The 25750-nt window shown below is 41.1% G+C and overlaps 1 protein-coding gene across 3 annotated transcripts in view; it reads left to right on the forward strand.

The window, feature by feature from the left end:
• Positions 1 to 24258, forward strand: part of FAM149A (family with sequence similarity 149 member A) — a 41894-nt gene extending 17636 nt beyond the window's left edge. Inside the window, exons 1-14 of one of the 3 annotated variants that reach the window (XM_065947556.1) lie at positions 606 to 931; positions 5668 to 5778; positions 6084 to 6222; positions 8409 to 8551; positions 9891 to 10016; positions 11409 to 11579; positions 12135 to 12325; positions 13164 to 13318; positions 15860 to 15963; positions 16379 to 16588; positions 18966 to 19086; positions 20676 to 20804; positions 20891 to 20969; positions 24026 to 24258. In XM_065947556.1, the coding sequence (XP_065803628.1) occupies positions 921 to 931; positions 5668 to 5778; positions 6084 to 6222; positions 8409 to 8551; positions 9891 to 10016; positions 11409 to 11579; positions 12135 to 12325; positions 13164 to 13318; positions 15860 to 15963; positions 16379 to 16588; positions 18966 to 19086; positions 20676 to 20804; positions 20891 to 20969; positions 24026 to 24099 (1764 nt within the window). In that variant the 5' untranslated portion in view covers positions 606 to 920 and the 3' untranslated portion in view covers positions 24100 to 24258. Of the gene's footprint in view, positions 1 to 605; positions 932 to 5667; positions 5779 to 6083; positions 6223 to 8408; positions 8552 to 9890; positions 10017 to 11408; positions 11580 to 12134; positions 12326 to 13163; positions 13319 to 15859; positions 15964 to 16378; positions 16589 to 18965; positions 19087 to 20675; positions 20805 to 20890; positions 20970 to 24025 lie in introns of those variants that run through there. The other 2 variants (XM_065947555.1, XM_065947554.1) reach the window with 2 other exon arrangements.
• The last annotated feature ends 1492 nt before the right edge of the window (positions 24259 to 25750 follow it).

A 25750-nucleotide genomic window follows, 5' to 3' on the forward strand; every position in this document is an offset into this window, starting at 1 on the left:
TCAAACCCCCCTCTCCTGTTTCCTGCATCGGCAGGCAGATTCTTTACCACTGGAAGCCCAATGAGACCTAGAGTCCCTGTTAATCAGATTAGCATCTTGCCTTTACCGGGCTGAGACTTCATTTTTTATTAAACCTCCCTCTCCTTACCCCTACCCCCACTAGTGAACCTTTGACGCGAGGAGGGGGATGGGTGAAATGGTTCCGTATTCCTCCTGTTGATTAAAATTCTATTTTTAAAGGTTAAGGACGGCAGACACCTGTCTGGACAGACCCGGGGAAGGGGGTGCGAAGGCCAGATCGGTGCGCCCTGGAGGCGCAGAGAGGGCGGTGGAGCGGTGGACGCCTGCGGGCAAAGCTCAGGGCACTGGATTGTGAAAGGTGGTCCCTGGCAGCGGGAAGGGGCACGCGTGCTTTTCCAGGGAGAGAGGGCGCGGACCGAGGCCCTGGGCGGCGGGTGGGAGCAGCGAGCGCCGCGAGTCTCTGGAAGGCGGGGAACGCAGCCAGGGAACCAGCCACCGGCGCTGCCCGACCTCTACAAGGGGCGCGGCAGCCGCGGAGGCGGAGGGGAGGGCTGGCGCGGGCCGGGAGGCGTCGCCCCGCCGCGCCGGAATCTGGCCGGAGGAGCCGGAGGGGGGAGCAGTGCTGGGCGCCCGGCGATCGCAGTGCCCATGGACCGCGCTGCCTGGGCCCGGAGCGCCCCTGGCCGCGCCCCTAGAGACTGGCGGTTCCCGGCGGCGCTGCGGAGGCACGTGCAGGGATAGCAGGCCGGGGCGCAGACCTGGGCGGCCGGGGACCCCCGGCCCCCGGGGCGCGGGGGCGCCGCCTGCAGGGCGCGAGCACGAGTTGGCAGCGCCCAGCGGTGCCCAGGCCTCTGGGCTCCGGGCCCGGCCCACAGGACGCGAGCCCAGGCCTGCGGTTGATGGTGATTGGGTAAGTCCTGATCTGGGAAGGTAGGAGGCATGAAGTTGCCTCCATATAGCATTTTTGTGCCATGCGCTTGATTTTTTTTTTCCCCCACTGCTTGCAAAGCCAGAATCCATCTGGTCTGTTCCCCGGCATCCATTCATGAAATCTCGTGCTGACATCATCCGGCCTCCCGGAGCCAAGATGCTCCCTTGGTTTGACGAGCATTCGTGGCGTCTGAGATGACTTTCTCATCAGTCGTGAGAGCAGAGAACCTCACTTGCTTCTAGGATATGCTTGTGTAAATCAGGGTTTATCATCCTGCATTCCAGCCCATTCACATTTCAGACGGCCTTTTAAAGCAGAAATATACATTTTGAAAGCTGCGGTTACTGATTACTAATTGAATTTCCGTAGAGCAAAGTGACAGAGGTTTGTGGGCTACCGAGGGTTTTTTTGTTTTGTTTTTTCTTTTTGCTATGGGGCGCTTGTTAGGGTATCAGTTTCCCAACCAGGAGGGAACCCAGTCAGGCAGTGAAAGTCTAGTTAACTGGACTGCCAGTTAACTCCCAAGAGGCAACTTAAAAAAAGTCGATTATCTAGTCATTTCCTTGACCTGGAATAGAGTGACTCAAGGAGATAGAGTGCATGTGCATGCTAAGTCACTGAAGTTGTGTCTGACTCTTTGCACCTTGGTGAATTGTAGCCAACCAGGCTCCTCTGTCTGTGAGATTCTCCAGGCAAGAATCCTGGAGTGGATCTTCAGGATCCAAGGGATCTTCCCAAATCTTAGCCTTAATTTAACTTTCATATAGGAACCAATTAGTGCAATAGAGTTCAGTGGTTGCCCTTCAGGCTGCCCCAAGACTCAGATCCTGTGACTAGATCAACAGCCTTAAATGTACCAACTAGCAGCGTTTTATTATTTCTAAAATTTAAACAGAATGAACAAGAACTAGTGTAAAACTCTTATATGTCTGTTTATCATGTAATACAACTTACTAGACATCTCACTGCTTTAAAGTTTTAAGATATTTATAAGACATACTTTAAGTTGTGTATACTTTCCTGGACTCTAAAGATGACGGAGGAGTTGACAGTTTACAGGATATTAAAGATGCTCAATATTATGTCTGATATAATTACAGTACATGGTTAGAGGACAGAGAAACTACAACGTTCAAAATAAACTGTAAAAAGAAACATGGTCAGTTTTATACATTTTATCCTTCATTCACTGTATCAGTAACTTGTGGCTCCTAGAGACACATGCAGATTCGATGGCCTGGGTCCCGGGACCAGCTCCAACCCTCTCTTCTTCATGACTCTGAGCAGTCATTGAGTGTGTTGGGCTCAAATTCCTCTTCAGAATTCCTCTGAACTTTGTGGTCAAATGTATTTGCTGTTCAACTGAACTCTGATGTTTAAGATGTCCCACAGAAATACAGGGATTTCAGAGAAGATGAGGCAGGGAAGAGGTGAGGAGAGACGAGTTGGGGAGATGGTGTGGAGGTAGCTAGCATTTTCAGGCATCGGTTTTCCAGCTACCTGTCCCCTCCCAGCAACCCTGCATCTTTCAGTCCTTCTGTCCTCAGCTACTCTTTGAGGTGAGTAGGAATGCTGATCTGAGCAAGAATATGGTGTGATGTGAAGAAAGGGTCCTATCACTTCATGGCAAATAGATGGTGAAACAGCGGAAACAGTGTCAGACTTTATGTTTCTGGGTTCAAAAATCACTGCAGATGGTGATTGCAGCCATGAAATTAAAAGACGCTTACTCCTTGGAAGGGAAGTTATTACCAACCTATACAACATATTAAAAAGTAGAGACATTACTTTGTCAAAAAAGGTCCATCTAGTCAAGGCTATGGTTTTTCCAGTGGTCATGTATGGATGTGAGAGTTGGACTGTAAAGAAAGCTGAGTGCCAAAGAATTGATGGTTTTGAACTGTGGTGTTGGAGAAGACTCTTGAGAGTCCCTTGGACTGCAAGGAGATCCAACCAGTCCATCCTAAAGGAGATCAGTCCTGGGTGTTCATTGGAAGGACTGATGTTGAAGCTGAAACTCCAATAGTCTGGCCACCTGATGCGAATAGCTGACTCATTGGAAAAGACCCTGATGCTGGGAAAGATTGAGGGCAGGAGGAAAAGGGGACGACAGAGGATGAGATGGTTAGATGACATCACCAACTCAATGGACATGGATTTGGGTGGACTCCGGAAGTTGGTGATGGACAGGGAGGCCTGACGTGCTGCGGTTCATGGGGTCGCAAAGAGTCAGACACAACTGAGTGATTTAACTGAACCAAACTTGAAGAGAGGGATTCCTTCTTCAATTTGTAAACAGCTTTCTTCTTAGTTTGAAAAGATACCCCCTTGCTACCTTAGAAAAGGGGTGAATTTTTTGAAAGAAGAAATTACTGTTCATTGAAAACAAAGCAAACTGGCATGAGTCTGATTAGTGAATTTAACTTTCAATTGCAGAAAACACAGAAGAAGAGCTCAAAACTAGAAAGGTGGACTTGAGTGGATTAGGTGCTCCATAAATAGTCATTTTTGGAGATAGCAGCTATGCTAAGAACTGTGAATCTTCTTTCTTTATAAAGGATAAAGAATTCTCCAGCAATATCTTGGATATGGAGGATACTTTCATTTTGTATGAAACAGAAACATTCAGAGTGATTAGAGGGCCAAAGCATGCTCGTTTGAGGTAGTAATTTAATATCTAACTAGGAATCCTTTCAGTAAACAGCATCTCTAAGTGAAAGACAGTATTTTAGGTGCTATAGATGGAAAATATTAATAACGTATCAGGATCATCCCAATAAAAACCTTAAGTAGGGATTTCTCTGGTGGTCCAGTGGCTAAGACTCCACGCTCCCAGTGCGAGGGGCTGGGTTCGATCCCTGGTTGGTGAATTAGATCCCACATGCCTCGATTTAAAGAGTTCACATGCCGCAACTAGAGAGCCCACATGCCGCAACTAAGACCTGGTGCAGCCAAATAAATAAATATAAATATTTTTTAAAAAGTACCAAGACAGATGTATAATGGGAACTGCTGGGAGAAGTGAAATAAAATAAGAACACGGTCTTTTCACCGAGTGGCATATGCCAACAAAGTAGTGATTTATCTGGCCTGATTATGTTGACACTTCACATATTCATGTAATTTAAGTCAACAACTGGAGAAATAACTTGGTCAAGCACACAGTCTTTGTCAGTGACAGGGCAAGATTCTAACCCATGCCATTATTCTATAGATATTACCAAAGAATAATATTTTATCTAATATACCACCCTGGTGTTTAAAATTCTTTCTCAATAACAAGCAAATTTAACTTATATATGAGTATATATTTTATAACACTCAACACAGATCTATTTGATATAATTTTTTATTGTCTCTTATGTCATAAGTATTTTTATGTTTATCTAGAGTTACAGAGTCATGTGGAAATGACTGGATAGGGTTAGAGGTAAGGCAGTGTATTAGCATAAAAGCTTGTCTATATTCTTTTCTCCATTACACTTTCTTTAACAGTTTTATTCTTAGGATTGCTTGCTTATACTTATGACTATTAAACAATAAAGGGAGGAGAAAAATCCTATAATTCTGTTATTCTCCCTTGTAAATATATATATGATTGCTCACTTTTGTGTAGTAATAACTACACAAAGTAATAGTAATAGTAATTAAAAGTAACAGTAATGAACTTCTTAAAAATTCTCTTTGTTGTAGAGTTCTTTAGTATATAACAAAGGGCAAAACTGATCCTCATATTAATATTTTTTAAAACTCCATTTACATTCAGAAACACAAGTGTTGAAAATTACATACCATTTATTTGAAAAGCAGATTTTTAAATGAATGCTAGAGTGGCGTCCCTGTTAGAAATATTGAAAGTTGACTTTTTTCCTCAAATAACTACCATATCTAAAGTTAATATAAAACATGTGGGAAAATATGACTTTGATAAAAGAACAGAAGTAGTTTACTGTTAGGAAGGTATTTTGATTAGAGGGAAGTAAATATTTTAAGAGGTTCATTGAAAGGACATTTTAATGATTAACACTAACTGGGCTACACCAGCCAGGTTTAATGCCATTTGTAAAATTGAGAGATTTCTTCTGTTTTAGTTTTCCATTACTTTTAATATTTTAAAACTATTTTTTTTTTTTTTTTTTTGGTGCAAGGCTGGTTGGCTTTTGCAAGCCCAAGGGTGCCTGAGGTCAAGGAATACATGCAACCTGAAATCCAGTTCATGTTTCCATTGCCAAATTTTGGAGTGAGGCTGTGTTCACCTAGGTTTGGGGCAACCTTTAGACCAATCTGGTTGAGTCACAAGAAGCTGCTTTTTCCTAGTTTATGAAACAATGCGTATAGGTTAATAATAACTTTGATTTTTTTCAATTAATTAATTTATTTTAATTGGAGGCTAATTACTTTACAAAATTATGGTGGTTTTTGCCATACATTGACATGAATCAGCTATGGGTGCACATGTGTCCCCAATCCTGGACCCCCCTCCCAGCTCCCCCACCCTCCCCTCCGCCACAACCTTGATTTTAAGAAAAATAAAAATGGTAGGGAACTAAGCCTCAGTGTCTTGAGATGTGTGTGGGGTGTGTGTGTGCGAATACATGTGTGTGTTTAGGGGGACACGATGGGAAGAGAGGGGCAACTTTCTATGAAAGGAAATTTTTAATATCTTAATGAGTAAACATTGTATTACAGTTACTTTTCATATTTTATTTTTTCAGAAGAAGACTGTCAGAAGGATCTGGAAAGCAGAATTTTGCTGTGAAAAGCAAAGATCCTTTACCTACCCATTTTACAAAAAATGTACAGAAAGCCATTGCTAAATATAGCCGGTAAGAATTAGCCATTAGCCTTTTAAATGCTTCTGATCACAGAATCAAAACTTGCCTGAATGAATATGGGAAACAGAATCACTGATGGGTCATGGATTTCTACAAGGTTTAAAAAAAAAAAAAGCTTTATTTTTAGCCAAGTGAAATGTTACACTGCATAAATCTTTTAAAATCAGTGTACTGTGAAAATTAACCAGTATATTTAAAGAAAATAAGAGGAAGTAAGCTCAGAGAGGCGAAACCGCTTCCCAGTAAAACCTGCTTCCAGTAACTGTCATTTATGTTACTTACATTTCTTCCTGCAGGGAATCTGGGTCATCATTTTCATCAAGTGGGAGCCCCACGCCTACAGAAGCCCCCAACTCCTGGTCTGGATCTGGGACACAGAGTTCAACCACTGGTTTATCTACGGAGAGGAGTTCCATTTACTCCTGGAGAGATGATGTATGTCTCACAAAATTTTAGATAATCTCATGGTTACAATTCATAATGATGATCTACTTTCTTACTTTTTTTTTTTAAGTTTTTACCAAATTAAAAGCATTACCTGGTCCACCCGTACATACACATAAATATAAAAGCACTGACATGTCACACGTAAAACTGAAAATACAGACACTCTTAAGAAAAAAATCAAAGCTCCTATAACCATACAGTGCAGCATCTTAGCTGTTAATAGTTCTGTTTTTCCCACCTCCAAACCCCCCATCAGGTTGGTATATATGATTTCTTGCATAAATATCTGTGGTTGGAAATTCAGGAGAGATTCTGACAATTAGGAACTGGAATAAGAGAAAAATTGGGGAAAAATAAAAGCTGTTAAAAAAAAAATCACGATTAGGGAATTTCCCCTGAATATTCTAAGTCAGATATTTTACATCTAATCCTAGCAGAAGATGTTAACCCTGTAGTGAGACTGAACTGGGTGGGACTTGAGTCTGCAGCCCAAGCTTACCATTCAATCTGTGCGATTGTACAGTTTCTGACCCCTTCATCCCCTCAAGAGTCTGAGAATTCCGGAACACAGGCTTTTGTGATGCTCCTGTGGCCATGAAAGAGTCCAGACTAGCTCCTTGGATGGTTAAGTCCTGCTGTTTTCTTGTTTGTGTTCTGGATTTCTTTGCTTTCTTTAAAAGCAGCTCTCCGCCCTGGACTGTGCAGGTGGGTCCGCTCCCCAGGGATGGTGTTACATGGTTTTATAACAGCGGTTCTCCAAAGGGGCCAAAGGGAGAGGGTTGTGGGGTGCAGGGCGGGGGTTGGAGGGCGGCTGAAAGGGAGTCAGCCCTGAATCACTGGGGCATTTTTTGGAGGAGATGTGAGTCTGTCACTGGGATAAACTGCCCCCACCCTCACATCCACACCCACCCACTCCCACCCACACTCTTTGGTCAAAAGAATGCAGATGGGAAGAAGGCTGAGATCCATTGCTTTATGAAGCATCACTGTCCAAATGCTGGGTTCCTTTCCTACCAATTTTCAAGTAATTATCCAAAGAGAGTCTTATGACTTCCATTTATAGAGTATAAATTACTCCAGTCCCTAAACATTGTTTTGCTTTGAATTTAAAAACGTTTATTTACTTTTCGATAGGTAATATTTGTAAAAGCAACAAAATACAAAAGAGAGAAAAATGAAAATAAGCCCTCTTCACATCCCAGCCAAATATTCTTCTGAGTTTTCTCCTTATTTGCATTTTAAAAGAGGTAATTCAGGTACCCTGCAGTCTGGGAATCTAGTTTTTTTAATCAACTAAGGGGAAGAAGTAACATGGAAAATATGGAATAGCAGTCTGTGAAAATCAGCCTGAATTGACCATTTTGGATCAGGTATGTCAGGCTGAATTTATGGTTAGATTTCAGGCTCACACACCCGCCCTGGGAGAAAATGGACCGAACAAAAGCCCTTGCCCTGTAAGCCAATAATTGGTTCTTCCAATTGTACTTCTGTTCATGTTTTCCTCACTGACTGTAAGGGCGCTAGGTCTGTTACTTCTCAATCATTTCCAATATACAGAGAAACTGAAGGGTTTTCTCACTGACAGTTCAGTGCGCCCACAGCCCAAGAATCTCTTAAGGCCAGACAGGAAAAAGGAATACTCTGGTCTCATCCTAATAACCACATCTTTTAGGATACCTAAGGTGGTTTTTTGTTTGTTTGTGTTTTCCTTGATTAAAAGAAAGTGAATGATCCTTTCCATGAAATAATATTCCTTTTCATTAGAAAAAGATTAATGTAATTTGCAAATGTAATTAGGTGTCCAATGCACAACTATATGAGGGACACATGTCTGTGTACACACATATATGTGCGTGTGTATGTGCTTGGATATATGATGTGTGTATTTCTATCATTATCAATATCTAGGTCAATATGTATGTTCATAGCTGTAAATATGTTTATATAAAATCTTGGATTATGAGACTTTCTCATGGTAGAGATTATTTAACAGTTGAGGAAACTAAGTCTCAGTTGGGATGTAATTTTTCAGAAGAGTAAAAATTGGAGCCCTGGTATGTCTGGTTTCGATCCAGTCACACTCCCTCCTGTGTAAATTTGTAAGTATCATTGATTCTGAAGCCCTTATTGACAACTTCTAGTCCTGTAACTAAATGTGCATTTCTATATTTTAGGAGTTTGATAAAGCCAGTGCACAGAAAGTGCAGCAGTTGTTCTGGGAGGTCGAGGAAATGTTGTTTGAAGGGAAAGTAAGCCCTCAGACCCAGAATCTCCAGGCTGAGTGCTGTGAATGGGCGGGCAGGTCCCTGCATCTGAGGTGAGGAGTTTGGTCGAAGCAATTCTCCAGAAGGGGGTTGGGAACTGCTCCCTGTTGACCTGTTCAATACGTCGGTATATTTTGAGTGAAAGTGCTTGTCAAAATATGTGCCCAGAACACATGTGCTGTACTGAGAAATCACTCCCTTTAAAATGATGGTATCTGAGGAAATCTGGAGACCTTCCAAGTGCACTTTAATTTGTGAGAAGCAAATGGAGCTCATGCTCAGAAAGGCATTGCATGTATCACAGATGCAAGAATGGAAGAAGGGAGGGAGTTATCCTTGCCTTCCCACTCCCTAGTCTGTGAGCAGCTGTTGTCTATCCACCCTTGAGGAGCAACACGTGGGGCGAGGTCTGGGCAGGAACAGAGAGATTATTTGCTGGGTGACGGCAAGGATGAATCTGACCACCTCATCAAGATCCCTTATGTAGGAGAAGGTCATCTATTTCTTTTTAATATCAAAGTCGAAGGATATAGATTGAGTAAAGAGGAAAGATCGTCTTCCTTTAATTACTCAGCCAAACCTACTTAGATGGTAAAAAAAAAAAAATCCATGTCAGTTTTCTGAAGTTCCTCTGGGTTATATCTGGGGAGGCTACATTAGAACTTCCATACACATGTTGATAAATCTTCTGGTTATCTTAACTAAGTAACTAAGATTTTTAAAAATCCTGACTTAACTAAGATTTTTAAAAATCGTTACTCGGTAGATTTAATTTTTCATCTCCAGGCCATTGTACGCCCCTGCCTTAGTATCCACTAGACGTTAACGATGTGTGTGGACTATCCCAGGCATCATGGTGCACTTGCCTAAACCCAGGAGCTCAAATCTGTTTCTTTCAGTGTTGTCTTACATACTTAGGATAAAAATGAAGGAAGAGAGAGGATAGAGAAAAGAAAAGATGGCAAGGACCGTAAACCAAGTACATATATTCACATTATTTTCCTTTGTTGCATATGTATCGGTTAACATTTATAGGGAGTTTCTGTGTGCCTAGCATTACCCTAGTTGTCTGAATGTGATACTGTCTCTCAGCTAGACAGCTATACTGTCTCTAAGCTACTTGTTAATCCTACAAGGGAACTATTACTCTACTTTGCATACAAAATGGAACAGATGAAGTCAGTGGCTCAGGGAGCCTGCAAACTTTGGCTCAGGGGTCTCCATCAATGTAGTATGTCCTCCCTCAAAGCCCGTACGTTTCCTGTGATCCCGTTACACTGCTCATGTACCAGTATTTACCTTATCGCTTCATACCTTCAAAACTGCTTCAAAACATCTTCCCCTTCCCAATAAAAAAAATCAGTTTCCTTTTCTTTCCCCCCCCATTTTCAGAGTATTAGGGAGACAGCTCATCCCGCCTGCTGATGAAGGAGTTGAGCATTTCCAGAGCAGCGGGCCTGCCTCTGCCATCCACGGACCCTTCCTTGATGACTGTGGACACAGCAGCAACATCAGAGAGTATGTTGCTAGAAGTTACTTTCGAAAGTGAAAGTGTGAAAGTGTTAGTCGCTCAGTCATATCTGACTCTTTGTGATCCCATGGGCCATAGCCCACCAGGCTCCTGTCCATGGAATTCTCCAGGCAATACTGGAGTGGGTTGCCATTTCCTTCTCCAAGGGATCTTCCTGACCCAGGTATTGAATCTGGGTCTCCTGCATCATATGCAGATTGTTTACCAACTAATCCACCTGGGAAGCATATTTTAAATTATATATTTAAATGAATAAGTAATAGCCAGAGTGTGCATGTGCTAAATTGCTTCAGTTGTGTCTGATTCTTTGCAACCCTATGAACTGTAGCCTGCCAGGCTTCTCTGTCTATGGGAATTTCCAGGCAAGAATAGTGGAGTGGGTAGCCATGCCCTCCTCTAAGGGATCTTCCCAACCCAGGGATTGAACCCACATCTCCTGTGGCTCCTGCATTGCAGGTGGATTTTTCACTGCTAAGCCACTGGGGACCCCCAGTAGCCATGACTGAAGCAACTTAGCACACACACATCCATTCACTGTTATGAGCAGATGTGCTCATGCTCAGTCATGTCCGACTCTTTGCGACCCCGTGACTGTAGCCCACCAGACTCCTCTGTCCATGGAATTCTCCAGGCAAGAATACTGGAGAGAGTTGCCATTTCCTCCTCCAGGGTATCTTCCTGATCCAGGGATGGAACCCGAGTCTCCTGTGTCTCCTGCATGGGCAGGTGGATTCTTTGCCACTGTGCCATGTGGGAAGCCCTAAAAAGTATTTTCAAATGCATTTTAGTTATACTTTTTTAATGTCTATCTCAGCCGTGATCCTTGGCTTCACCAACTTAGAAATTTAGATTTCAATAAAGGGCAAGTACAGAGCAATTTTTTTTTTCACCCAAGATACTTCTGATTCTAAACTGATGATACTGTGTGCATGTAATACAAATATCAAGACAGTTAACATTTAAACTGTTGTTTGAAATACTCTGAGAGGCAAAAACTGCCTCATGGTGATGGATACTAAACCTCAAGACAGTAGCAGAAGAAATAAAGCTCTATTCTGTGTTCTTTTGCTCATGAACAGATTTTGGTAAATCATCCCTTATGCCATTTACACATCTTAGGGACTATGCCATGATGCTCCTTCATCATTGCAAAGAAGACACAAACTTGTAGAATAATTTAGACTTTTAAGAAGCCCTTAAAAATTTTAATGATGCCTGGCTTAAAATGTTGCTTTTAAGCACATGACTTTTGTCAAATGTAATGTCTAGTGCTTTTTAAAATTTGGAAATCTGTGGCTTTATGGCTAATCTAAAGGCCCACCCTGATCATGTAAACATTGTATTGTTGACCCTCATGGAGAATCTACCTTTCCCCACAGGCTGTGCATCTCCGGCTCGCAGATAATCCCGGCTGTGCTCTCAGCCCCCTCCCTGCTGGGTCCTGATGGTACCAGGGCTGTGGACCTCATGGCACGCTCCTCTCTGGAAGAAGAGGTTTTTGATGTGGATGGAAAGATTGAAGAGTATTTTGCTTTTGACAGAAAACAAGAGTAAATAGAATTTTATTCAGCATTGACTTAGTACAATAATATTCATTGGGCATGTATGTTGATTATAGGCTCATTCAATGTTTTGTGCATTTTTCACTTATCCGAAAGATTTTCCATTCTTTTGAGAGTCCTGTGCTCCCCAAAGGTTTTCAGCTCCTGGCAGGATATAGATATGTTAGAGCAGTATTTCTCTTTCTCACTGACAAAGTGGCACCGACAGCAAACAAGAATTGCATTTAGTGGGTTGTTGAAAGTGGAAAGGCTGCTACTGGCCTTTGTCCCCCAGCGTTTCTGGATCCAGCTGCCCAGGAGAGCAAAGGGGAAAAGGTCCAGGTCCAGTCTCTGCTCTAAATGCGTATCTGATTCTTAGACAAAAGCTGTTGGTGTTGTATAATGAAAATTTGCCTCCTGATTAAAAATTGGTACTAAAAAAAATGCTGTTTGTTTATGTACATCCAGTATACATACATGCATATGTGTCGGATAGATAGAGGAGTAGCATTCTTTTAACCTCAACCATTGATAGCTTAGTCATGAGAATGGGTTTTGTCTTAGTGACGAGGACTGTCTCGAACAAAAACCAGCTCGTCGTCGCGGGACGCGGCGTCAGCGCGGACTTCCTCCCGTGTCGCCGCACGCCTGTATCAGAGACGCGGTGGCTGCCGAAGTGTTTGACCACGTCTGGATGAGTGTGGTGGAGGTGTTGGAAAAGCTGACCAGAAAAAACTGGGAAATTACCTTTACAGGTACTTAACTTGTAGAATGTGATGTATTGAAAAGAAAAAGGAACCCGTGTTCCGCAGCTTTCTGACCCACTTGCTTGACTTGGCCAAGTCTAGGAATTGACTTGGGTGAGAAGGGAGTGGGTCTCTCTGCCTTTATACAGGTAAGCTTTAATCACCTCACAAAGGACATTCTCATGTTTTGAGCTATAAAAATAAGATCGAGGTATTCCTGAAAAAATACAGAAATACATTAGAGAGAAGCTAGAAGTCACTTTTTAAATTCTGATTAAAAAAAATTACCTAACTAATCTCTAGTAATGGAATATTGGTTTTTATTTATTTATTTTTATTTTTTGGAATATTGTTTTTTAATTCTAGACATTAGTTATAAAATAAAAGGTCAACAAAGCTAATTTATTAATCACTTCATTTACCTGTATAAAATGTTCTCTACTCAAAACCGAGCAGAAACAAATGATAGAAATGTCAGTGGTGGACAGTAATGACTTGTGTTAACCAATTTTCACAATAGTATAATCATCATATTAATTAAGTATTACTTTTTGTGGTCAAAGGGATCAATTGGGATATTATAAAATACCAAGAATCATTCTTGCCCCAGTGTATAATTCTGATTTTTTTTTTCTTACCTGTCCCTGAAAGGATAGGCATTTCATTAGATACTCTTGGAAAAGTATCAAAGCCCATTACTCTGTGGGGTCTGTCGTCTTTAAGGTTCAGTGGCCACCGCAGACTCAAGGTATCTCAGGAAGAAATACTCTCTCTGAACAGTGAATTTTAAGTACATGTACAGTATTAGATAATGTTTCTTAATAATAATGGTTTTTCTTTGGCACAGAAGGAAAAAAACAGAAAGAAAAATTGAAAGTAGCTGAGAGTAAATCTCCACCCACAGTCATTTCCCGTATTAACGCTGATGTGTCCAGTGTTCCGCCATCCAGAAGTTCAGAAACTCGAAGTGTATCCCTGGCTTCTCATCTTAACCCACCTCAGGTAGGTACTTTGCCTCTTGCTCCCTCTTTCTTTCAGTCTTTATATATCTGGCCTCAGTTTGTCCAGAGTGACAGTGTCCAGTGTTAAATTCTGTTATCAAGATATTTGGGTGTATTGGTCAATAAGAACAAAATTTTAAAATATTTTATGAAGTTTAGTATAATCGCCAGATTGTTTGATAGAACAGGGACACGCAAATGAAGTTTAATAGAATCACCAGATTGTTTGATAGAACAGGGACACTCAGATTTGAGACTTTCCAGCTGTTTGGAGTGGTAGAACTGATACCACAATTTTTGAAGAGAAAAAAATGCTTTCCCCAGTATTTCTAGACAGGTTGAAGGTTACAGATGTTCTCCTTCCCTCCCACCAAAGCAATAAAAGACTCGATCAATGAGTATGCATTGATCGAGTATGCAGTGAGTATGCATTGAGTTCATGCAGCATTTATTGAGTTTGTATTAAGTGAACTATATTGGGGCTTCTTAGGTGGCTCAGTGGTAAAGAATCTGCCTGCCAATGCAGGAGACTCAGATTCGATCCCCGGGTCAGGAAGATCCTCTGGCATAGGAGATGACAACCCACTCTAGTATTCTTGGCTGAGACATTCCATGGATAGAGGAGCCTGGTGGGCTACAGTCCATGGGGTTGCAAAGAGTCAGACACAGCTGAGCACCCACACACCAACTGTATTAGGTGTTTTAGGGACATACAGAGATGATCACAGCATATTCTCTGAACTAGTCAAGTGAAAAGTATGATACAGGTCAGATGCAGGGTCTTCTCTAAGTGATGTGCAAAAGAAGGGTTGTAAGAGAATGTGGGCTTAATGTACTGTGGCAGGACATGGCATTGGGAATTGAGACCCGTAAGGATTATCTTGGACCTGTTGTTCAACTTTTCTAAACTTCAGTTTCTTTATCTGTAGAATGAGGACAATCACATGTTGTGCAAGGGGTTGTTGTGAGCACAGAATCATACAAACATGTACTGGGAACTCAGTACGGTTTTCTTGAATGATGTCCCTATTCGAAGATCTAGTGGAAAGTGAGGCTGGAAAGGATGCACTTGTTCATGGGAGACCTTCAGGAGGGCTGAGGAGTTTGGACTTTATGTTTGCACAGCCCATCTGGTGTGGGGAAGAAGACAAGAGAGAAGACGAAATTCCTGGTTCTTACAAGTTAGTTGGAAGGAGTCAAGCCATGACAAAGAGTATAGCACGCACACGTACGCACACACACACAGACACACACACACACACAAAGAGGCAATCTAGTAGATATGTCTAGAGTAGATGACAGTTGTAGTTTAGATATAGACTACAACTTTGGAGGATGACAAAGCAAAGGCAAAAATATGCACCTAGCATAGGAGCAATAGGGTGTGAGGTTCAGGGAGCCGTGGATTAAAACAGAAATAACTAATAGAATTTACTCTCCAGTGCCAGGGCTTTCCACGTAGTCTTTGCTTGTGCTGTTCCAGAGAAACTTTTGAAATTGCTACCAGCTTAATGTACTTGTTGGTCTCTTTAAATTGCTGACAGGCTCAATATTTTCCCACTTTTCATATTAAAATATGAAATGTGAATCACATACAAATGAACAGTTATGACAACATAGAAGAGCAGTTTTAACTATCAGGCAACATAAATATACTTGAGAAATACGGAAAATTTCAAATCCAAGGAAATTTTTAAACAGATATTTTGTTGTACTTATGGCTTTTTATGGTTTTTAAAAATGTTTTTTTACAGCGGTTTTGATTTGGATAAATGTAAAAGAAAGTGAATGGGCAACAAACTTAAAAGTAAAAATAAAATACTAGTAGAGTTTATTCTGAAATAGGCAAAGCATTTTGTGGTAATCACAATAGGTCTTAATTTATGCCTCTGACATTTATTTTTACATGTATTTGATATGAGGAAAATGGGATTAGGGTTGCCACATTTTTCTGGAATTAGAATTCTAGTTTCAGAAACCCTGTTTGCCTGAAACTAAATATTATTTTAAATCTTACTTGATCGTATTACAGGTCAGATATGAGATTAGTAATAATTTAGCCTTTACTTCATGCTTTCACCAAGGTTATCAAATTGAATTCTCCTAATAACTCACGAAGTTGCAGTTGTTATCACCAACGTAGACTGAGGGAGTGTCAGTCACTCAGTTGTGTCTGACTCTTTGTTACCCCATGGGCTGGAGCCCGCCAGATTCCTCTGTCCATGGGATTCTCCAGACAAGAATACTGGTGTGGGTTGCCATTCTCTTCTTCAGAGGATCTTCCTAAACCAGGACTAGAACCTGCATCTCCTGCCTTGCAGGAGGATTCTTTACTACTGAGCGACTGGGAACTATTCAGAAATTCAGTCATTCTTTATTATTTTCTCTTTACATGTTTTTAGAAAATAGAGTCCCTTTATTAAATGCACCTCCAATTAGCCAGTTTGAAGGTGTCCTTTTTTCCCTGCAGGTTCCTGACAAGTGACAGTAATTACAGCGACCCTGGATACTTTTTAATTTTTATTGTGTTTACTTTCCCCAGATACATCGCTTCTCCAACAATTTTTATAGTGACTTGAATGGTGTGATGACAATTCAAGCAAAACCACTTCAGCAGAGACCTACCTATTTTGCAGATAGAACACAGTGCGTATAAAAAATAGTGACCCACCCTCTTCCCCGTGCTGGATGCATTCTAGCACTAAACACCACATGCAGTCAATGTGTAAAAGTAAAAGGACGATATTCTGATATCAGCCACAAAACAATTTCTGTTAGCTTGGGGCTGACAAGAAAAGGGGACTGTAGCTGTGAATTCTGCATCTTGTGGGCAATATGGTTTCATGCAAACAAGAAGAAACTTAGATCTTTTTTTCCCTGTTGACGATCCTTCGTTGAAATTAAAATTGAACTGGAAATGTTAGTCTGTTCATTCATTGAACAAGTGGGACTATGTTCTGCAAGCCAGGCTCTAGATAGAGTCTGCTAAAGGACAAATATGTAAGTGCCGTATTCTCGAAGAGCTTACACCTGTGTAATTAAGTTGCTTTCTCTCCCCCAGGAGTGAGCAGGAGGACAAACCACTGGGTGTAGGATCCACTGTTCTTTCCTCAGCCCCGAACCGTCTGGCCCGGATCACGGATGCTCGTGGACCACAGATCTCCGCAAAGAAAACACTGGCACACAGGAGGCTGCCTTCTCTTACCTCAGACTCGCAGAGACTAAAAATCCCCAGCGTGTACAGTGATGAAGTTCTTAGGGGGACAAAACTGTAAGTCTTGTTTCTCTCTGGTGGTAAAGCAAAGATCACAGAGGACAGAGATGCTTGTCAGTTGGTTTGTGATTAATTCCAGACAGAGCATCCGCTGTCAAATTTTATATGGACATTTTTCTAAGTGGTTCATTACTCTGGATATTTAACATGAATTAAAGTAGTACACTTAGTTGGATACTAGAATATAAAGTCAGGCCATGTACCTATAGCACAGGCAGCCAAACAAAGGAAGCTCTTTGAGAGAGAGGCTCTTGGATGGGTTTCAGTGACTGACTCAGTAAAACTAATAATTAGCTAATTATTAGCTTTTAAATAACATAATTGATATACGTAGCTATTAGAGTAAGGGGCTCAGCGGTAAAGAACCTTACCTGCAATGCAGGAGACGTGGCAGGAGCTGTGGGTTTGATTCTTGGACTGGGAAGATCCCCTGAAGAAAGAAATGGCAACCCACTCCAGTATTCTTGCCTGGGAAATCCCATGGACAGCCCATGAGGTCACAGAATAGTCAGACACAACTTAAAGACTCAACAACAACATACCTATCAGTTTTATTTATCTCTAAGGACAAGTTTCACTCTGTGTAGGGAATTTCAGAAAATCTTTTGGCCTTAGGGATCAACACCAAATCATTGCTTTATTAAAAAGGCATTTGTCGCTTCCTTTAATTTTAGAATTACAGAGGAGCAGTTTTCTCAGTCACCCAAGTGTCAGGCAGTATTTAGGTTAATAGCTAGTGTCTTGTTGAATGCTTTGACTTTCCCAGAACAGCTAGTGCTTTTTTAAATGTATTTTTGGCTGGTTTGGGCCTTAGTCACCACACACAAGATGTTACATTGTGGCACACGGGATCTTATCAGTAGGTCTCCAAGGAAGATCGAACCTGCATCTGCAGGCAGATTCTTAACCACTGGACCACCAGGGAAGTCCTGTAGTATAGCACTTTTTCATACACTTTTTCTCTTAAACATTATTCATATTTTCCATGTTATTACATATTTTTGAAAGCATGATTTTAATGACTAAAATATGTGGGTATATGTGTTGCCCTGTTACTGGAAAATTTCATTTCTTGTATTATATTTTCACTATTATAATGTGCAGTGAATATTATCTTACATAAATCTTAGGGTGTCTTAAAATTGTTTCCTGGTGGTGAGTCCTAAAGTAAAGCTACCAGGTCAAAGGTTATGGATATTTTTAAGGCTCTTGAAATATTTTTTCAAAGTTCTAAAAATGGTTCTACCAAGTTTTATAGATCTCCTGGCAGCAGACAAGACTCTTTCCTTACAGCCTGTAAACTTTAGGTAGTATGTGTATTTTAAAACCTGATGGATCAAAACCTGTCATATTTTAATTTTCATAAGTTTATGATTAGTCAATAAACGAAAAATGAATTAGAATTCATTTCTAGAGTATCCATCTCTATTCTTGTGCATGAGTTGGATCATTTAATTTTTCAATGTTATTATCTGGTAAGGAAGGTGTCTTATCACCTTATTCTTCTTTTATTAAAATTTCTAATCCATCCTGATAAATTTTACAATCTGGTTGTCAAATTTTTTAAAAAGTATCACATCGGACCTCATAGCATTAAATCTATTTAAAATGTAGGAATAAATAATTGACATTTTCACAATATTTAGTTTTCCCATCAAAGGACATTATTTTGCCTCTTGATTTTATGACCTTACATAAAATTTTGTGGTTTTCCTCACCTGAGCCCTGCACAGTAGAATTAATTTTATCCTGCATCGATTGCTCTATTCCCTAAATTTCTACAGCAGTTGTAGTAAGAGCCAGATACTGGACATAGCACTATAGCAATTGCATTGCCTTGTAATCTAATTACTTAATGTGTCGTCATCTTGTTTTCAATGATTTGTAATCTCCCGGAGGGCTTCCCTGGTGGCTCAGTGGTAAAGAATCCTCCTGCCGAGGCAGGAGATGCAGGTTCAATCCCAGAGTCCAGAAGATCCCCTGGAGGAGGAAATGGCAACCCACTCCATTATTCTTGCCTGGGAAATCCTACGGACAGAGGAGCCTGGTGGGCTACAGTCCACGGGGTCGCAAAAGGTTGGACTAACTTAGAGAGTAGACAACAACAAATCTCCTGAAGGGGAGGAACTAGACCTTCAGAGACTTGTGTGTTCTGCGCATAGCTGAGTACTGATTAGACACATGCTGGTAGTCCTTGCTAGACACAGGAGTGATTGGAGCTGGGGTTCAGTCCCCCACCCACATTCATCTTCAGGAAACTCAGCTCGATCTGCTAGGCGTTGGAGGCAGGCTGTGACCAATAGCTCGGGTGAGGAGCTTTGTGGAATAGTCTTGTCTCTGTGCCCCTGCTCAGGTGACGTTGTTGTGTTTACAGGCAAACTGGCGTGGACCGTGTGGGCTCCCCATCGACTCAGACCTCACGGAGCAGGTTGCCCCCGATAGGCTCAGAGACTGGAGAGCATCAAGTGGCAGGTCCCGGATCGCGCCCTGTTTCCGTGAGACAGATTTCTTAATTCTCAAGTGCACCGTTTTCACTGTTTGTTGGAAAGCAAGCAAGCATAATTGGAACACTTTCACAAGAGCTCAGTAGCCTAAAACATCTCCCTGATCTGCTTCCTGAGAGTCAGTGGCTTGTGAGAATTTACAGGAGGTTGGAGGGTTGGTTCAATACTTTGTGAAATACAAACATGGCCTGAGTTAAATCAGAGTCCAGGTGTCAAGGAAATATCTGATGGTCAGGATGGTGCAGTAAGGCAAATCAGTGTGAAGGTTAGGCCAGGAGCGGCTTCCCTGGGGGCTCAGATGGTAAAGAATCTGCCTGCAGTGCAGGAGGCCTGAGTTCGATCCCTGGGTTGGGAAAATCCCCTGGAGAAGGACATGGCAACCCACTCCAATATTCTTGCCTGGAGAATCCCATGGACAGGTAGATCAGTGTTTGAAGCCTGTCACACAAACTCTCTGTATGATTTGGTACAAATTAATCTCCCTTAATTTTCTTATTTATAAAAGGGCAATAATGATTCCCACCTCAAAGAATTGCTATAAGGATTAAATGAATTTATAGATGTTAAATAATGCCTGGCATAGATTAAAAGCACAGTAAAATACTCTGCCATTTTTACTAGTTCCTTTTTTTTTTTTTTTTGCCCTGCCACATGGCATCAGGGATCTTAGTTCCCTGACCAGGGATTTAACCCTGGCCATGGCAGAGAAAATGCTGAGTCCCTAACCATTGGACTACCAGAGAAGCCCTAAACTCTCATTTTTATAGCTAATCTTTACCATATTCACTGCAGTATAGAGGCACTGACTTCTTCACCCAAGCTCAGTTCAGCCAAGCAATTACAGAAAGCCTGAGGAAGCTATGCTGCTGGCAGGAAGCATAATCAGATTTCCCCCAGATTTATGACTGCTCACTGCACTCCAATATAAGCGACTATTTATTTTTGGCCATGTAGCATATAGAATCTTAGTTCCCTGACCAGGTATTGAACCCACACCCTCTATGTTGGAAGTGTGGAGCCTTAACCATTGGACAGCCAAAGAAGTCCCTAACTTGTGTCTGTTGATAAAATACAGAAGAATCCCAACGATGGGAACATAAAGCTTAGAGAGAGAGAAACCAACTGAGGCAGTGCTTTTTCTCACATTCCTTCTGCCTCCTTGGGCACAGCAATAAAACTCATCCCCAGTTGCAAAGCTTTAATATTTAACCCTAGAATATTGTGGCTTAGAGTGGAATCATAAAAGCAGTCAAACATCACATTTAAAAAAAGTCAAATGTTTCACAAATGCAGAATAACATTTCTATCATAATTTAATATTAATTGTATGTGGTTAATGTTTTAATCCATATTTACTTATTAGGGCTTTATCAGATTAAAAGATACAGTTAGTTACACAATTTAAGTATATTTTGATATTTTCGTTTAGTAGACCTTATACTTAGCACGATCTAAATAAAAGTTTTTCAAATAAGTGAAAGAGTGAATAGATAAGAGACTGACTGAAGCATATACAGATTTTCTTTTGTCTTTTTATGAACTGCATTTGTTTTAACAAGAATGTATTATCCTTTATTTAGCTCAGAGGAAGACAGCTACAAAACCATGGGTTGAGTGCACTGCCTGATGGTGTAGAACGGTCACCTCTTCGAGAAAGATCTCTAACGATGGAGCAGTTTTCAAGGCCCAGCACCACCCATACATTTCGGGTAGGTTCTCTGTTAACCATGACTCTGATTCTTAAAAATATTGGAAACAATAAAACTCATCCTTCCTTTTATTTTTCTTCTAACAGTCAGATACACCTCGAAAAGGTTCATTGACACTGATGGAATTTGCTGGGCACATGTGGACAGGTCAAGGCTTTTTAACAGGTCAGTGTTTTCCATATACAAACAAAACGACGTCGTATATGAAGTTTCAAGTTTTCAAGATTATCTACCTTGAGAGGACGATTTTGACCAAGTGTTTGTAGTCTTTGGTTGTATCTCAGGAATTTTTATAAAGAGCAAAATACAAAGACAAGCACTTCTCTACTGTTGGTTAAAATAACAAAAATCTTCTGAGTATATTTGAAGATCTAACTGGGTTTTTTTAAAAAAACAGTTCATGAATCCAGTAGCATCTCATCTGGCAAATAGGTACTCGGAGGAATTTCAGGGCATGGACAGCTTTTGTAAAAGGCAGGCAGGACTAGGAAAGGAAGTCATAAGCAAAGAAAAAAGGAAAGTTCATTGGAGGAAAGGAAAGGTTTGAGTGATGCTGGCTGCTCATTGGCTGAGCTGCTGGGTTTCCCATTGGCTGGGCTTGTTGCTAGGCAACAAGGAAGTAGTCCCTCCTCCAGCCGGGGTAGGAATGTGGCTGGGCTGCTGCCTTGGGAGACCAAGATAGTTTCTTTCTGTTGTGCTCTGCTTAGTCACTCAGTCGTGTCCGGCTCTTTGCGACTCCAAGGACTGTAGCCCACCAGGCTCCTCTGTCTGTGGGGTTCTCCAAGAGTGGGTTGTCATGCCCTCCTCCCGGGGAATCTTCCCAACTCAGGGAAAAGACCCAGGTCTCCCGCATTGCAGGCAGATTCTTTATTGCCTGAAGCACCAGGGAAGCCCAAGAATACGGGAGTGGGTAGCTTATCCCTTCTCCAGGGAATCTTCCCAACCCAGGAATCAAACTGGGTCTCTTGCATTGCAGGCAGATTCTTTACCAGCTGTCTTCCTATTGGGATTTTTTTGAAGGTGAGTGGTAAGCAGGCCACGAGAGCTCCCTCTACTGGTCCTCTGACCCCAACTTTGGCTGAGGTTTCCTTTTATTAATTTTCATAATCTGAAAGGAGAAAATGCCCAAAGGTTCTGAATAACTTAGGGCCTCACCCACGTAAAAAAGAAAATGCTGTCTTATGAGAAATCAATGTCTTCCTCTGTTGTAGAGTTTCTACACTTTTCTTCTAAATGAAACTCTGCTTTTAGATTCTCTGTGAAGATCTAATTCTAAAAATGCTTCACAAAAGTAATAATACAAATATTCCAGTTATTTTATGATGTAGAGTTTTACAGATAAATACTCTCAGCTAGTATGCTAAAGAATGAAGTTTCTAGACTGAACTCAGGCCAATGATGTTTTAATTTCCAAAACCATTATCAGCATTTTTATTTAAGGCGGTAACATAGCATCGTCCCCTGGAAAAGGGATATGGCAGCCCATTCCAGTACCCTTGCCTGGAGAATCGCATGGACAGAGGAGCCTGGTGGACTGCAGTCCATGGGGTTGCAAAGTGTCTGACACAACTCAGTGACTACACCACCACCACATAGCGTTGTCATGAGCTGTGTCACTCTGGAATCAAAGGCCTAACTCTAGTACCTATTGGCTGAGCACTTTAGGAGAGCCTCAGCCTCTCTCCTGAGGGGCTTCTTTGGTGGCTCAGTGGTAAAGGATCTTCCTGCCATGCAGGAGATGCAAGAGAGGCAGGTTCGATTCCTGGGTCGGGAAGATCTCTGGGAGGAAGAAATGGCAACCCACACCAGTGTTCTTACCTGGGAAATCCCATGGACAGAGGAACCTGGTGGGCTACAGTCCATGGGGTCACAAGAGAGTCAGACACAATTTAGCAGCTAAACAAAGACAACACCCACCTCTCTGGCTCTTAGTTCTTTTATAATAGACTAGATAGAGTAATTATTGGAAAAACAGATGGAAAGGACCTAGCCAGATGTCAGGGATACATTGTTCGCTCAAAAATTATGAACCATTTGTATTATAAATAATCTGAAATGTAGAGGATAATTTGCTGTTTTAAGGGAAACACTTAATATAGTGTCATTTAAAAATAAATCTAGTATAATTCAAGCATTGGAACAGTCTAGGCTTATCACTGTTTATATCAGCCCAGCATAGTGATGTCAAAGATTCTTTATTCTTTTGAAATTTCCTCTAAGCTGTCAGGCCTTTTTGTTGCTGTTTTCCTTATACGTTCCCAAGCAGTGTTTGCTGTCGTTTTAAGTGACAGTCGTTATTTCTGTAAACAGCAGCCATGGTACTTGAGGGACAGGAGAGTGAGGGTTGATAAATGTGATCTCTGCAGATGGTGGTGCCCGAGGAGTTTTGAATGAATTTGATTTCGGAGATGTTGACCGAAGTGTGCTAAGTGGAAAAGTGGAATAGCACACAGGAAGAGAGGTTAGGAAGAGGAAACCGAGCTCTGAATTTGTTTAAAATCTACACTCTTACTTTTTCACCAAATACTAAGTTACTGTATTTTCTTATCAATAACTTTCTGACAACTATTATTATTGCTTGTTGGAGCCCTCTTTCATGTCTATAGAAACGATGGAAGGGAGACTTGCCTGGTGGTCCACTGGCTAAGCTCCATGCTCCCAATGCAGGGGGCCCAGGTTCGATCCCTGGTCAGGGAACTAGATCCCAGATCCTGCAACTGAGACAAGGCACAGCCAAAATAAAATTAAAGTAAAATAAAGTAGTGATATGATTTTTTAAAAAGCAATGAAAGGTACATAAGAGAGATGATCCTGTATTTCTAACGATGTATTTACTCTCTGACGAGCAGGCATGTGGTTTCTGCTTACCTTTGTTCCCAGATCCAAAAGCAGCAGGGGCTATAAACTTACCAACATTTGTTCTGTAGCAGGAAAAAAAGAAATGAGAAACTGAGAGGCCAACAGTGGGAAGGACTTCTTAAGGCAGCTGAGAGAGTTCTCTGGGACCCAGGCCCGATTAAGAGGAGCACCCCTCCTTCTTCTCAGCACCCCCAGATAGCAGTTTCTCCATATGACTGTTCCCTGATTTGTATAGAAGTGACATTACAGTTTTTTTTTTAATTAAAAAATATATATCATCTGCATGGAACATACAAACATGATCCTTTTGAGAGCTGGGGTTTGTAAGAACATTGGAATGAGAATTTTGCTTGGTGTTTCAGGTTCACAGTATCCACCTAAATCTTTTCAGAGGACAACACTGACTTTAAGAAAGAGATTCCAAGTGGCCTCCTGATGTGACGTCACCAGAACTACAACCCATCTGAAGCATGCAAAGCCTCAGCACACCATTTATCACTTGAAAAATGGAAGAAGTATTATGTTATGTATCTGACAGTCCAAGATGTTAGACTGCCTGAGAGAAATGCAAACAAATAAACAATTTAATTTTGAACACTTTGCATTGTTAAGAGAATATGAGTCAAACTTACCAACCTCCTCCTTTATCGGAAGCATTCCAGTACAGATTCTTTAGGCTTTGCTCAGATGAATATAATATGTGTTTATAATCCATCCTTTTATCAGTTATACACAGACATCTACATGCTTAATGCGTCTATTCATACACTAATATATGAAAGTATATTATTTATGAACATGCCTTTTTATCTAACAGTATATAACTATGTCTTGACTTTTCTTTTGGTCTCATTCTATTATTAATGCCATCAAAATCCTAGGCACTGATAGATATTACTCCCTCCTTTGGAAAATAGAAAAGTTGGTACAATATGCTAGGTTGACTGATACTCAGATTGTTCTCGTCATTGTGCTGACTTGGAGGAAGGTCAATGGCTAAGTATCTTAAGCCAATTTTGTTTTTACTAGTTTTCATGCTCAAATTCAGGCAGGCTATTTAAAATAAGAGTATCCCAAATTGATTGCTTTTGTAAAAGCTGAATATAAATGTATTTAAACCATATTGCACATGGTTTCATCTTTACTATTAACGACAGAAGTGCTCATCCACTGGTGGGAAGCGTTTGTAGCAGCATCTTCCTCATTTTATCACAATCTGATCTCTGCTTAAATGGTCACCTCTGCAGAAAACCTTCCCAGACCCCTCTGTCTCAACAGCAGCTCTCTATTCCCTCTGCCCTGTAGCCCTGCCTTATTTTTCTTCAGAGCACATGTCCTGACCTGATATTAACACGGAAAACTAAACAGAGAAGGTGCTGGAGCAGCATCCATTGGAGGCAAGCCTCCAGGGTCCTTTATCTTTTGCTTCCTTTTCCCCCTACCTACCCTTATTTTCCTTTAATAGTGACTGAAATCCTTGGACTCAGATATTCTCAGATCTCAAATGGCCACAATGTCTTCTTTTCTATCAGAGAAGTATAGTCTATGCATATAAAGTGCCTGTAAAAAAAGAGTAAAAGAAAGTCAGCACAATGACTAGAACAATCTGATTATTAGTCAACCTGGCATATTGCACCAACTTTTCTAAAGGAGGGAGTAAAATCTATTAGTGACTAGGATTTTTATGGCATTAATAATAGAACAAGACCAAAAAAAAGTCAAGACAGTTATATATTGCTAGATAAAAAGACATATTCGTAAATAATATACTTTCATATATGAATGTGACTACATGCCCTAAGCATCTGTGTGACAGTCATCCTGGATTTATTCATCAAATATTTATCAAGCACCTTCTTCGTGTAAGATTCTGGAACATGGAGCTGAACAAGACAAAGACTTTGCCCTAATAGAATTTATCTTCTCATGGAGGACACAGTATAAACAAATCAATAGAAATATAAGGTCAGATAATAATAAATGCTATGAAGAAACATAAAATACGGCCATGTGACGGGATGGAAAGAGTTGCAAGTTTAGACAGAATAATCAGGAAAGGCTTTATTGCAAAGAGTATTTGAGCAAAG

Source organism: Muntiacus reevesi, chromosome 10 (assembly GCF_963930625.1).
Source record: "Muntiacus reevesi chromosome 10, mMunRee1.1, whole genome shotgun sequence".
Lineage (NCBI taxonomy): Eukaryota > Metazoa > Chordata > Mammalia > Artiodactyla > Cervidae > Muntiacus > Muntiacus reevesi.